General features: G+C 47.9%; 1 protein-coding gene across 4 annotated transcripts in view; it reads left to right on the forward strand.

The window, feature by feature from the left end:
• DENND2A (DENN domain containing 2A) overlaps positions 1 to 14,604 on the forward strand; it is an 89,660-nt gene that overhangs the window by 17,929 nt on the left and 57,127 nt on the right. For all 4 annotated transcript variants that reach the window (XM_037049064.1, XM_037049066.1, XM_037049067.1 and 1 more), the window contains exons 2-3: positions 8,723 to 8,824; positions 11,799 to 12,974. In XM_037049064.1, the coding sequence (XP_036904959.1) occupies positions 8,723 to 8,824; positions 11,799 to 12,974 (1,278 nt within the window). The remainder of the gene's footprint in view (positions 1 to 8,722; positions 8,825 to 11,798; positions 12,975 to 14,604) is intronic.

Below are 14,604 nucleotides of genomic sequence, written 5' to 3' on the forward strand. Positions count from 1 at the left end.
TCCCTTTCTCCCTCCCTTCTCCTCTCTCTAAAATTAAATAAATGAATTCTTTAAAAACAAAAGATTTAGAAGAAAATGTAGATAATTGGAGAGAACAGAAAAAAAAAAATCTTTCCAAGTTTCTTACCCAGTGACTACTGTTCTTCCTTCGTTACATTTCCTTACAGTCATTTTATTTTTATTTTTATTTTTATATTTTAATTGTTGTTCAAGTACAGTTTTCTGTCTTTTACTCCCATCCCAGACCACCCACCCAGCCCTCCCCTGCTCCCTCCCATTTCCACCCCCCCTAGTTTTTGTCCGTGTGTCTTTCATACTTGTCCCAGCAGGCATTTTCTTATGTGTAAGACATTTTGAATAAGAATGGCTTCCTCACTCCCTTCTTAAAAACCATGTTATTCCCCCCCATTGGATGTAACTTTTGGATCCTGTTTTTTCCATCTGTTTTTTCCACATTACAACATGAGCATTTTTTCCACTTAATAATAGTTGGGGGGTTTCATTGACTTTTATATTTAAAAATAACGGCCTTACTAAGATATATTCATACTCAGTACAATTCACTCACTCTAAGTGCACAGTTTAATGCTTCATAGCACAGTCACAGAGTTGTGCGGCACCCTCGGCATTAGAACGTTTTCATCCCCCCAGAAGGCAGCCCAGACCCGTTGGCGGGCATTCCTCTTCCTCCTGCCCACCCACTCCCAACCCCCGCCACTGCTAATCTACTTCCTGTCACTGCAGATCTGTAGTCGTCTTTTTTGTTGTTATTTTTTAAATTTTTTATTTACTTATTTTTAGAGAGAAGGGAAGAGAGGGAGAAAGAGGGGGAGAGAAACACTGATCTGAGAGAGAGACATTACCTCTCATACACAACCCTACCAGGGATCAAACCCACATCCCAGGCACGTACCCTGACTGGGAGTCGAACCAGTGACCTCTCACTTTGCGGGACAATGCCTAATCAACTGAGCCACACCATTCCGGGCTAGAATCATAGTCTTCTTAAACATAATTTAATTTGTAGTATAATATGCCATCAAATAGCTATATTATAGTTTACCATTATATTGCTTGACAGTTTTAGTTATTTTTAATTTTTCAATATTATAAACAGTATAACTATAAACATTTGACGTATACATTTTTCCATATTTAGGATTATTTTTTAGATTAGATGCCCAAAGTATAGAAATGTATAATCACAGAACCATAAGAAGAGAGACCCACAAAAACCTGTACTCTTTCTCTTGGCTCACTCAATTAGCAAATGTTCATGAAACTCAGCATGGTGTAGAAAAAGAATAAAACAATTGCTAACCTTGAAGAGCTGAACAAGAGGGACACTCAAAATAAAGAGCTAAAGTTCTAGTCTAGTTTAGATCATGTAATGTGAGGCTACTGTGATGGTGGATAAGGACCAGAATTGAATTCAAAGCATAGACTCATTCCTGGCTCTCACTCGTGAGTTGTAGAACAATGGTGGGAGCAGTGACATTGACTTTCGTAGTGATTAGAAACAAGAAGTGTTTTCTGGCCTAGCCAAGAACAGAGAGAAGGAAAAGCAAGTTAAAATATTAGGGAGTGGAGCCCTGGCCCATGTGGCTCATTTGGTTGCAGCGTTGTGCCATAAACCAAAAGGTCACAGGTTCAGTTCCCAGTCAGGGCAGATAGCCAGGCTGCAAGTTCAGTCCCTGGTCAGGGTGCATACGGGAGGCAACCAGTCGATGTTTCTGTTTCACATTGATATTTCTCTCTCCCTCTCTCTCTGAAAGCAATGAACAAATGTCCTCAGGTGAGAATTAAAAAAAAAATTGGGAGTGCAAAGAACGTAGAGCCTGACTTCATAGTTTGGTGACCCAAAAGAAACAAGAGAAAGTATACTTTTTTTAATATAAAAGAAAATAAATTTACCTGAATTCAGATTTCTAAGCCATCTTTTGGCAGTATTGGCATATTCAAGACTTTGGTGATTTCATATTTTTATGACTTATGGCAAACTCACACTAACTTTTACCTGAGAGGCGACCCTGTTGGTACACACTGTGGTTTGGTGTTCGTGTGCAAGATCGCCACCAACTCGTACTTTCTTCTTCGCCCTCCACACAGTGGTGGCCCCAAAGGCCGCATGTGGAAGTATTTCCACATTGCGAGTGAGTGAGGCAAAGAGCATGATTTGCAAAAATTGTCAAGCCAAAAATGTGTTTCCATCCTACTCAGGTGACTGAATAAATACATCTCCATATGTAAGAACATTCTGGAGAGGTGAAAACAAGTCCTTCCTGGGTTTAGGGAAATAGTGAGAACAATAAAAAAAATCTTCAACCCTGGCTGGTGTAGGTCAGTGGACTGAGTGTGGGCCTGCCAAACAAAGGGTTGCCAGTTCGATTCCCAGTCAGGGCACATGCCTGGGTTGCAGGCCAGGTCCCCAGTTGGGGGCGCACAAGGGGCAACCACACATTGATGTTTCTCTCTCTCTCTCTTTCTCCTTCCTTTCTCCTCTCTTTAAAAAATAAATAAAGTCTTTAAAAAAATCTTTAGCTTCTTCTGGCCTCAGGAGGTCCAGTCTTCTCAAGGTGCTCAGGCCACACGTTCCCAGGGGTTTCCTTTGCCAGACAAACTGACAGGTGTAAGTCAGGAAAATACCGATCAAGTTGTTAAAAGGAAATATTGCCAGAAACTGGGTGTTCATACTGACAGAAAGTCTTGGGTCTCGAGGCCTCTCCCAGGGAAGGAGCGTTGACCCTGCAGCCCGTGCAGGAACAGCGCCGTGAGACCGCATCGTGGGCATTCACACCCGAGTTCCAGGGGCAGGAGCAACTCACTGTGTGCTGGGAACCCCCCAACCCCCGCCATCAGATTACAGGGATGCTCTGGAATGGGGCAAACAGACCCTCCGCAGTGAGGCGCGAAAGACTGCCTGTCGAAGGAGGGTGTCCCTGTGGCTGACTAATGGTATGGGGGGGGGCAGGAAAATGAATGTCTGCAGTGGGGCCAGGACCCCTCGCTTTTAGCGGTGGTCCCTCCCTCATTGTCTTTTTAAATAACAGACAATGAGATATTGAGATATATATTGAGATATATTTATTGAGATATAATTCACATACCGTAACATTCACCCTTTTAAAGTATACAGTTAAGTGTTGTGTTTGTTTATTTTCTAGCGTATTCACGGTTTTGTGCAACCATCACCATTTTCTAATTTTGAAACATTTTCATCACTCTCCTCCCTTCCCCCGAAAACCCATACATACTGTTGGTCACTGCTTGTTCCCACTGCCCAAGCCCCTGACAACCACAGATCTGCTTTCCGGATTTGCCCATTCTGGACACATTACGTAAATGGATTACAATGTGTTACAATCCCTTTTTTCCACTGGTTTCTTTCACTTAGTGTGATGTTTTCAAGCTTCTTCCATGTCGCAGTGTGTGTCCGCCTTCACTCCTTTTTATAGCCGAGAGACATTCCATTGTGTGGCTTGACCAGCTTGTTTATTCATTCATCTGTTGGTGGACATGAGGTGTATAGGAAAACAGCATGCGTCCATTCAGTCAGCAGACGCTTCTGAGCACTCATTTGTTGGGGGAACTAGAAGTAAGAAGACTCTGGGGGTGGCGGTCAGCAGGAAAGTCGTACCCTTGGCTCTGCCGCTGTCTACCCGGCGTGGTGCCCCGAGGAGGAGCTGGTACCCAGTCGTGGTGTTCGGCCTTTTCCTGCAGACATGGCTTAAGGATTCGGTTCCAGAGTGTGGCTTTGATCTCGCCACACGTGGTCCCTGGGTGCGGTTCTGAAGCAGCACGTGAGCTGTGGCTTCTCTGGTTCCTCATCTGCTTTGACTCCTCTATCTTCCATGTGTGAAAAGGTTAGGTGGTTACTGAAAACACTGCAAAATTAAAAAATGAAGCTATTAAGTAAAAAAAAAAATCCTTTAAAAAAATTTTGTGAGAAGCTCTCTTATGTGGAGAAAGTGATAAAGGTGAGGCATCGAAAGGCTCGGCAGTGGGCCTCGCCGAAGGAGCAGTCAGACACGGCAAAAGCTGTGTTGCATACATGACTGCGTGCTTTATCCCCTCTCGGTGCATTTTCTGAAAACGAACACCTAGATATGCTTGCTGATGAGAATGCTCGGTTGAGAGAATCATTATTTTTGTTCTACTGTAATTGTTATGGTTTCTTCTCAGCTTTGTTGCCTGCTCTTTAAAAGCTGATAAGCTAAGAGTTATTAGAATTATTAAATGAATGGTTTGTAGCTTTGTTTGCCAAACAAATACAAACCACTTAAAATTTAATGTTATTAGTGTGTAATCATGATCCACATTTTATTTTTCATTCAGTATTTCAAGTATGACCATTTTATGAATCAAATTATATGCATATACATAATGTATTTCAGATGTATACATAATGTATAACATACTAACCTTAGAGTAGTGAAGGGTAGTGGAAAATTATAATAATTGTATATGTTTTATTTCTTACTCCATCTTCTCCCCCACTTAAACTTATCTTTTATTGAATATGTTTGTAATGTATTTTTTAAAATATTTTGTTTATTTATTTTTAGAGAGAGGGGAAGGGAAGGAGAAAGAGTGGGAGAGAAACATCAATGTATGGTTGCCTCTCTTGTGGGGTACTGGGGACCTGGCCTGCAACCCAGGCACGTGCCCTGACTGGGAATTGAACCAGTGACACTTTGCTTCACAGGCCTGTGCTCAATCCTCTGAGCTACACCAGTCAGGGCTGTAATGTATTTTTATTTTATTTATTTATTTATTTATTTTTAGAGGGGAAGGAGGGAGGGAGAGAAACATCAATGTATGGTTGCCTTTTATGCATCCCCTGCTGGTAGTTAGCCTGCAAGGAACCGGTTTGCAACCCAGGCATGTGCCCTGACTGGGAATCGAACCTCGATCGTCTGGTTCGCAGGCCCGCGCTCAATCCACTGAGCTACACCAGCCAGGGCTAGGGCTGTAATGTATTTTTAATTGAGATTTAATTGACATAAAATTCAGCATGTGGGAATGGGCTATTTGGTGACTTGTAGTGAGTTCACTGTGTTGTACAGCTCTCAGCAGAATCTTAATTCCAGGACATCTCTGTCATCCCCCAAAGAAACCCTACCTCTTAGTAGTGAGTCCCGAGTCCCCCTCCTTCTGTGAGTTTGTCTGTTCTGGATGTTTCAGATAAATGGAATCACATGATATATGGCCTTTTGTGTCTGGCTTTTTCACTCACTATATTTTCAAGGTCATCCATGTTGTAGCATGAAGTAGTGTTCATTCCTTTTTATGGCTGAATAATATTCCATTATGTGGGCATACCACATTTTAAAAATCCACATTTTATTTATTTATATATATTTTTAAACATTTTCAACTTTTTTTAAAAGATTTTATTTATTTATCTCAGAGGGGAAGGGAAGGAGAGACGGAGAGAAACATCAATGTATGGTTGCCTCTGGTGTGTCCCCTGCTGGGAAGTGGCCTGCAACCCAGGCACGTGCCCTGACTGGGAATCGAACTGTGAACGTGTGGTTCGCAGGCCCACACTCAATCCACTGAGCTACACCAGCCAGGGAAAAATCCACATTTTAAATATCAACATTTCCAGGTTTCACTCTTTATTTAGATCACTGTCTTTGCTTAAAGATTTGGGGGAAGTCAGGCCCCTCACCCAAGGCTGAAACGTTTCAGACGGGGTTTAGCAGTCTCTACAGCAGTAGCGTCTGAGCTGCTTTTCGTAGGTGACTTTGATGGCTGCATTTGTGTGCACCTCACATCACCTCCCCTGTTGCCACTACACTGACCTCACCGGAGGTAACAGGAAGGAGGTCATCACTGTCAGAAAAGAGTTCTGCCCCGCAACCCGAGACCTGTGAAGTGACATCGAAGTTTATCGTGGTAGTTGGAGGCACAGAGTGCTCCTAACCAGCAGGTTAAGCTAGGCTTGCCACCTAGTTAGTGACTTGTAACATCAGAGACAAAAGGGGGGGCAAAAACTTTGTGGGAGAAGCATTCTCCACCCCTCTGTGAATTCACAACAGCTGGGGGGCTGATTTGGGGGCTTCTGCGCTCCCTCAGCTCCTGAGTCCCGCTGAACCTGCTCCTCGGAATGTGGTATCAGCTCTTTCTCTGGAGACTGTGCTTTTTGTACCCGGAAGTGCTACTGCCCCGTGGAAAGCAAGTTTACTTAAGTGCCACGTTTCATTGTTTTCTTTGTGTTGTTGTTTTCTTTTAAAAAAAGATTTTATTTATTTATTTTTAGGGAGAGGGGAAGGGGAGGAGAAAAAGAGGGAGAGAAACATCAGTGTGTGGTTGCCTCTTGCATGTCCCCTCCTGGAGACTTGGCCTGCAACCCAGGCATATGCCCTGACAGGGAATCGAACCAGGGACCCTTTGGATTGCAACCCATGCTCAATCTACTGAGCTACATCAGCCAAGGCTATTATTTATTTTTTTTATTACAATTTACCCTCAACACTGTATGTTAGTTTCAGGTGCACAACACAGCAGACAGACAGACATAGTACTCCTTTAAGTGTTTCTTGATTTTTAACCTCAAAGTGCGTATGAGGTTCTCTGTGCATTGGAGACAGTGGGCTTTGTCCCTTTTGGAAAAGTCCTGACTTCCTGGGAATTACAGTGCAACTGTTCCCTTGGGGAGAGAGCTGGATGGCAAGACTGACCGTGACCTGAGTGCTGTCCCTGAGGGCAGAGACCATGTCTTCCTCATCTTGCCTCCCCAGAACATCCTGCGCAGGGCCTGGCACCTATTCACAGAGCTGGTGAGAGAGGACGCCAGCTCAGAAGAAGGGCGTGGGTGGGGAGAGTGGTATGCACATGGGACAGGGCTGCGTCACCGTGGGTTTGGTCTGCGTGGAGACGGTGCCGACACAAGGCAGGCGGGCGGCAGGGAGTGGCCACTATCCTTGACCTCTGGTGGGCCCTCTGCCAGATGTAGGACAGAAGAGCAGTGTCCACCAGCCTGGCCAGATGGAGAGGCCCCCGAAGCTTTGTGGGGCATTGTGAGGGGGGCGGTGAGTTCCTTCCTGTCCCTGAAAGGCCTTTCAGGGCTCCCCTCCATTAGGGGACGGGAGAGCCCTGGGGCCTGGCTTCTTGAAAGAACTAGGCTTGCTCTCAGCATTGACCTGCCCCAAATGCAGGGCGCTGCCCCACTGGGCCAGGGGACAGCTGGGCCCACAGGCAGGCCTGAGCTCCGCCCCCTTCCACACACGAAGTTTCTGGGACCTATTTGTTCTCTCTCTCTTTTTTTTTTTTTTTAGCTCACTGGTCCCTAACATCCCTCTCTTTAGTATATGTGCTGCCCAAGCAGGCAAACGTCCCTCTTCTTAAGTTGTTGCCCATGTTCATTCTCTTTTTCTTTTTCTCCTTCGGACCTTCCTCTCTTTGTTCCGGAGAGTTATGTGCATGTGTTGAAGCCCAGTGCCTTGAGTTTTCCCGGGAGGGGGGGGGAGGGGGGGGGAAATGCCCAGGCCAGGACCTTGGACAGCCACCCTGCCACCCGGCAGCTGAGCCATCTTGGCAGTGGGGGTGGGGGTCTTGGAAACGTGAGGCAGCCGTGAGAGAGGGATTCCCTGGAGGTTCAGTGGAAAAGGAACGTGAATCTCTGGTATCTCAGTATTCCTCGAACTTCTACTCAAGCAGCTGCATCCTCTCCCTGAGGAGGGACCGGCCCTGTGGCGTTCGTGCTTCACATGCTTCGCATTCTCCGCCGGTCTCATCTCCCTAGCCACGCCCACCTGTGCAGTGTCCGTTGGTCCTCCTGTCCAGAGACAGGGATTGCTGTAGGGACTTGCTATTGAAAGAATAACTCTTTTATATAAGGCCTTATTTATTTTTACAGAGAGGAGAAGGGAGGGGAAGTGAAACATCTGTGTGATAGAGAAACATCAGTTAGGCAGCCTTCCGTATCCCACCCTGACCAGGAATCAAACCGGCAACTTTTCTCTTTGCTGCATGATGCCCAGCCAACTGAGCCACACTGGTCGGGCTGAAAGAATACTTCTTAATCAGCTGCCTCAGTCCATTTAGATGTCAGGCGCCCAAGGGTGCCTAATAAAACTGTACTGCTGAGCTGAAGTTGCTGCTTTGGTACCCTCCCAGTCATCTGTCAGCTGTGAGATGCCCAGCGCGACTCCTGGGCTAGCCAGCACCATCTCCTAGTTTTCGTTAGTCCTGACAGATGAACTAGCGACTAGTCGGTCCCTTGTCTTGGGTTCGGAGCCGCTGGGAGAGGCTCTCTGTGCAGGACGCCCAAGCCAAGGGCAGTGTGGGCGTCTACCTGCCTGCCCTCGGGGCCAGCAGGAGAGAAGGTGACCTATGTGAGGATATTCACACTTTGGTGAACAGTTTATTTCTTGTTTCAAATAAAGTGGCAGCAACTCTCCCCTTCTTTGAGGGCTCTCAGTTCATCACAGGTTCTTACAGAGACTGAAGAAGTATCAGTTCGTACTGGTGTTTGTTTTGCTTTCTGAGGCTATGTGTTTTCTTGTATTTGTGCGTACACGTGCACGCATGTGTGAGGAGAGGTTTGGCGTGGGCTGTGAATCTGGGTGGACCTCAGGATTCTGTGTCCTTGTCCCCCCTCCTGGGTCAGGGGTTCTGCACGGTGCATTCCTGTCCCCCCGCATTCCTGGGTAGAATCCATCTGGGGTAACTAGTGTGGGGTGTGGCTCACCAAGTGTGATCCCTGTTCCCCCAGGCGACTTGGACCTCCTCTTCATGCTGACACGATGACCATGTGTGGGCCGGCCAAGGGAAGCCACAGCCAGACTGAGAACCTGAGCTACAGACTGGCTGACAAGTAAGCGCCTCCTTCCCCGAGAGTGAAGAGCCCGGCCCGGATTCTCAGTCCCCTCCTTTCTCCGCTGCCCTTCCCTGCTCACTAACCCCACTTGCTTGCGCTAAGGAGGTGCTCTTCCCCGCAGCACTGGGCTGAGCCTGCGGCACTCAGCTGACAACCTGAGACCAAAATGGTCAAGGGGAGGTCTGACCAGCACCCAGTGCACTGAGGGGATGATCCCAGGGCCACCTCAGGCAATGTCCCCATTCATACGTCCCAGTCCAGGCTTTATTTTCCTAACTCCTAGAATGCACAGGGATCATAGTTACCAGTGATCCCAGAATCTTTGCAGCTGCATCTGTCCACATAGCCTCCTCTACCTGTCTTGTATTAGCAGGATCATTTTCTCCCCAGATGTTTCTCTGGAACTTCCTCTCAGGCCGTCACGGAGCTGTTCGCAGCTATAGAGCCCCTCCTGGGGCCATAGAGTCCTGGAAACAGGCTCTCGAAAAGTTCTTGGGGACAGCCACTACAGGAAGAAGGCTCTCTGCCCTCGGTTTCATCATCCTGGCTTCTGTGGCGTGAGCTCTGTTAGACCAGCGTGGCCTTCCAGTGAGGCGTCTGTGCTCTTCAGTCTGCAGATGGGGCCTCTGCGGCTGTGAGGTCCTGCCAGATGTTTGGGACCCTGGACAATAACTGTCATCATTAACTGACACTAGTTGCCATTTACTAATATCCAGCTTCATAATGTATGTACTCTGGGCATACTACATTGTATTAACTCATTCATTTATTTATATAATAAATATTTCCTGACTGCCTGTTATGTACTGGGCACAGCAAACAAGATAAATTAGGCCTCTGTACTCCTAAACTTCCAGCCTAGACAAAGGAAATAGTGTGTTTACATGAAGATAACAACAAAAAAAAAGGAGTCAAGATTCAAACCCAGGTCTTTCTGACTCTAAAACCATGTATTTATCTGCTGTCTACAGTACATACAATACTAATTGTATATGATATCATCACTTGTCACCAAGCATGCGCTAACCTGAACCGGGGGGTTCTCTTCCTCCCTCCCTCCCTTCCTCCCAGAGGAAAAGGGAGGGACAAAGAGGGAGAGAAACATCCATGTGAGAGAGAACTTGGATCAGTTGCCTCTCCCATGCACCCCAGCTGGGGACTGTACCACAACCCAGGCATGTGCCCTGACTGGGAATCGAACCAGCGACTTTTAAGTTTGTGAGACGGTACCTACCCCACTGAGCCACACCGGCTGGGGCCTGAACTGTGTCTTTGCATCTGTCCTATCTCTTCACTTCACTTCTAGCACATGAGAGCAAGGACTTCAACGGCCGCCTTTTGAAGTCTCAGTAAAATATCAACAAAGTGACTCTGATTCTGACTAAATCTGAACTCATGCCAATGTCCTCAGTGGTGACAGGACAGTTGAAAAATGTGTTTCTTTTCTGTAAGCATTCTGTTATGGGTGCTAATTGTTTATTGAAATAAGGAATTTGGCTTTGGTAGCCATATTTAACATATGAAAATGTGTTTGCAGTTTCACAAGTTTTTAATTTATGTTGAACAACCAAGAATAGCAGCACAACTCATGTGTTATGTCCCTGTGGGGAGAAGTCTTCACATAAACAACTGTTGTCTTTGGACTAGAAAGCTAAACAGTCACAGTGTGCATGAAACCGCTGACTATTGTCCCTCATGTGGACCTTACTGGGGTTTCAGGACCCCTCTGCAGCCTGATGCACCCATGCAGAGAGCGTGCACCGTGAAGCCGGCCCGTGCGTGTTTGCTCATCTTGACACGTCCCAGGTCACTGCGTTCGGTCATGGCCTGTGTTGGTGGAGGACAGTTTCACATTTCAGACACAGATAGTCCCGTCCTCATTGGACTAGCTTAAAAACGTTTTTCTGTCTTTCTTTCACAATAATTCTCAACATCTTCGTGACACTAGTCTCCTAAGAGCACATTTGGAGACATGCATTCCCACGTGTACATTCTAGGCCAGAACTTTCTGGAGTGGTGGAAAGGTTCTGCACCATTCGGTACAGTAACTGTTAGCTGCCTGTGGCTGCTGAGTGCTCGGCACGTGGACAGTACCGATGACCTGAAGCTTTGACTTAATTTGATTTCAGTTGCAGTAGTCACATGTGGCTAGTGGCCACTCTATTAGTGCAGTTCAAGGCCACCCGTGGAACCTGGATCCACCTGCTGATTCACTCGTTCATTCACACGACAAAGATTTATTGGCCGCCTGATCCGCCAGGTGTTCTAGGTGCCACAGATACAGCAGTAGCCAAAACAGGCTAAAATCAAAACAAAACAACCCTGTCTTCCCAGAGAGGCCACTCTCCACATTCTAAAGGAGGTTTACTTCCAGTGCAGCCAATCATGTGTCTCTGCTGAGTCAAATCAGGACAACTTATTAAGCCCAGAATTAGCACCACTTTATACCTCATGGCATTGTTTTAATTTTTAAGTAGCCATTACAAAGGTTTATCCATTGACTAAACAAGCAGAGGAAACTTAGACTGTGTACTCTTTGAGCTCATGACCTTTCTCCTACTTTTATCAGGGGATAAAAATGATAATAGTGACCACCACTTCTCGCTCATTTACGGCATGCTGTATGCTTTATGCATGCAGGCTAGCTCATTCCATGTTTACAGTCACCCTGCTGGGTGTGTTACTATTATTCCTCTTTCACAGATGAGGGTTTAGAGAAGTTAAGCAGTTTGTCCGAGGTCACAGAGCTGGCCAGTGGTTGGATTAGGATTTAAACCCGGGTCTACTGCACTCCAAAACCCAATAGCTCCTTGATGTCTCCCCAAGAAAAATATGTGGTTTTTAATGGTGGTCTCAATGTCTGCAATGTGCAACTAGCTCAGAACATTTATATCTAAGTTCTGGGAAATCTCTGTGACCAGCTGAGAACAGTAGATAAGTCCCTCACCCAGTGTTTATTTGTCTTGTTCAGGGTCAAGGTGGAGGGCCCAGAGGCTGGGGAAGACCGTCGAAGGCAGCCCTTTAGGTCCTCCATTCCTTTCCTAGAGACCCATCGGGACTCACGCCTCCGACGAAGCCCTCTGGAGAGCCTCAGCAACCTGATGCTGAAGTCCAGAGTCGACGGTTTTCAGCAGAACATGTTCAACTCAAATATGATCATCAGCGACCCAGCTTCAGGTCTCGGTGCTAAAGAAGCCAGCAGGGCTGGCAGGAGGCAGCTCGGCGGTGCTCAGGACCCCTGCCCTCCTGCCCAAGGTGGGGCCGGGCACAAGTCCCTCAGCATAAAGGACAAGATATCGGAATGGGAAGGGAAAAAGGAGTTGCCCGCCCCTGCACCTGGCAGGAAAGCAGATGGGCAAGAGGATTACCGGGCATCCTGCGTGATGGAGAAGAGACGTGGTGAAGGTGTGGGGACTCGGGTCACAGTGGCTCAGAATGGAACAAGGCTGGAAGGAGAGAGCAAAGAGATTGGGAGGAATGAAGGGGCAGGGGAAGTCAGGGGACAAGACGCAGGGCAGAGGCCAGACCGAAGCCAGCCAGCCAGGGAACCGGCTCCGAGCTCGGGCAGAGGCCGAGAGCTGAGGCTGGGCAAACAGCGCTTTCAGAATGCCAGCCTCTCTGTGCTGAAGCAGGTCAAGAAACTCGAGCAGGCTCTGAAGGATGGGTTGGCAGGGTTGGATCCCCAGTTACCAGGGACTTGTTATTCCCCACACTGCCTGCCTGACAAGACCATGGAGGGGCCCACCGTAACCAGGAGCCATGGGTGTGGGAGCGGCTCAGAATTCAAGTCCCACCACTTGGACCTGGAAGCCAGGCAGCCTGCCCCCGAGACTGTGGAGGAAAGGAGAAGCTCATGCAGAAAGCCCTGGGACCAGAGCGTGGAGAGTGTGTACAAGGGCTTCCCTCAAAAACCCTTCATCAACCCCCTGCCCAAACCCCGGAGAACGTTCAAACATGATGGAGAAGGGGACAAGGAAGGGAACCCAGGCACCAGCTTCAGGAAAGATGGAAGGAACTTGCCTCCTCTGCCGACTCTCCCTCCCCCGCCTCTGCCCTCCTCCCCACCGCCTCCGCCCTCCTCCCCACCGCCTCCCTCCGTGAACCGAAGACTGTGGAATGGGAGACCGAAGCCCAGTGCCGACCACAGGTAGGTGTTGGCGACTGTGCACTTTGGCGGTCTGTGCCGCGTCTCCGCTGTCTGTTTGGTCTCATTGTTTTTGGTAAACTGATGGATCTCGTGGTAGTTGAGACTCTATAGCTTAAGGTAGTTGATTGACTAAACCAGGACACGTGGTAACTGATGTGTGTGTGTTTTGTGTCTGTTCTCTGTTCTCAAAAAAGAGGATCTGCTTTGAAAAGGTACCCTCGGGAGTGGGGGGTGGTACCCTCGGGAGTGGTACCCTCGGGAGTGGCAAGTCCATGGAACTGGGACAGTCGCCAGGCACTTGGTCCACACGGGCAGCAGTGCCGGTGACGACTGCTCCCTGCCGCCATTCTGCCAGGGCTGCCCCTGCTAGTGAGTGCTCCCGGCTTTCAGTCTCTCCTGGCTCTTCCTTCCACGTTCTTCCGTGGGAGGGGCTCCAGACACACACTGCCTGAGTCTGCCCTGGCCCAATCACAGTCTCTCTGTGTGACTTCGAACGCGTGACTCGACCTCTCGAAGCCTCAGTTCCCCCCTTTATACATAGATACACACACTGTGACTATTTCACGATATTCAAACAACACATTAGATGATAAAGCATGTACATGCTTGAAAAATGAAATCTGTGCTTTGGAAAGTTTCTTTTCTGCTTTGAAACCTAATTTCTAGTCCGTTCCTGTGATGTGCTCATTGGCTGCTACCCACTAATGTGGAAACCAGCTTTAGAACAAAATGCAAAACAGGTGTCTATATTTACCGTCATCACTTCTTTTTTAAAAGATTTTATTTATTCATTTTAGAGAGGGGAAGGAAGGGAGAAAGAGAGGGAGAGAAACATCAATGTGTAGTTGCTTCTCAAGTGCCCCCCTATTGGGGACCTGGCCCACAACTCAGGCAAGTGCCCTGACTTGGAATCAAACTGGCGACCCTTTGGTTCTCACAGGCACTCAGCCCACTGAGCCGCACCAGCCAGGGCCCATCATCACTTCCTCACCTCCTGTTTCCCTCCTCGACCCGCTGCATTTGGGCTTTTGCCTCTTATCCCGACACTGCTCTTGACCAAGGCCACCAGCAGCATCTGTCTTGCTACATCCATTGCCAGTTCTCTGTTCTTTTCTTGATTGACCTCTGGGCATTTGAGGGACACTGAGGCATTCCGTCTTGAAACACTGTCAGCTTGACTTCTAGGTCATCCCTTCCCTGGTAGTCCTGTTTCACTGGCTGCTCCCTCTGTGTGTCAGAATGCAACCCCCCCCGCCCCCCGTCTGTACCTCACCCTGGGATCAGAGCAGGAACTTCTCTCCATCTGGGCTCACTCCCCCGATGACCTCATCTAGTCCCGTGGCTCTACATGCCAGTCGCATGCTTATGGCCCCCAGCTCTACCTCCAGCCCCAGCTCCCTCCCCCGGAGTCAGGTTTGTACAGTCATCCCCTGCTCGGGTCTCCATTTGTTAGCTAACAGTTGGACTTTTTTTTTTCATTTGTTGATTTTCAAGAGGGGAAGAAACAGTGGTTTGTCGTTCCACTTATTTATGCATCGTGGGTTGATTCTTGTATGTGCCCTGACTGGGGATCAGACCTGCAACCTTGGTCTATCAGGATGACGCTATACCTGGCCAGGACTTAACCATG

This window comes from Sturnira hondurensis, unplaced genomic scaffold (assembly GCF_014824575.4).
Source record: "Sturnira hondurensis isolate 20B ecotype Veracruz unplaced genomic scaffold, ASM1482457v3 Scaffold0006437, whole genome shotgun sequence".
NCBI lineage: Eukaryota > Metazoa > Chordata > Mammalia > Chiroptera > Phyllostomidae > Sturnira > Sturnira hondurensis.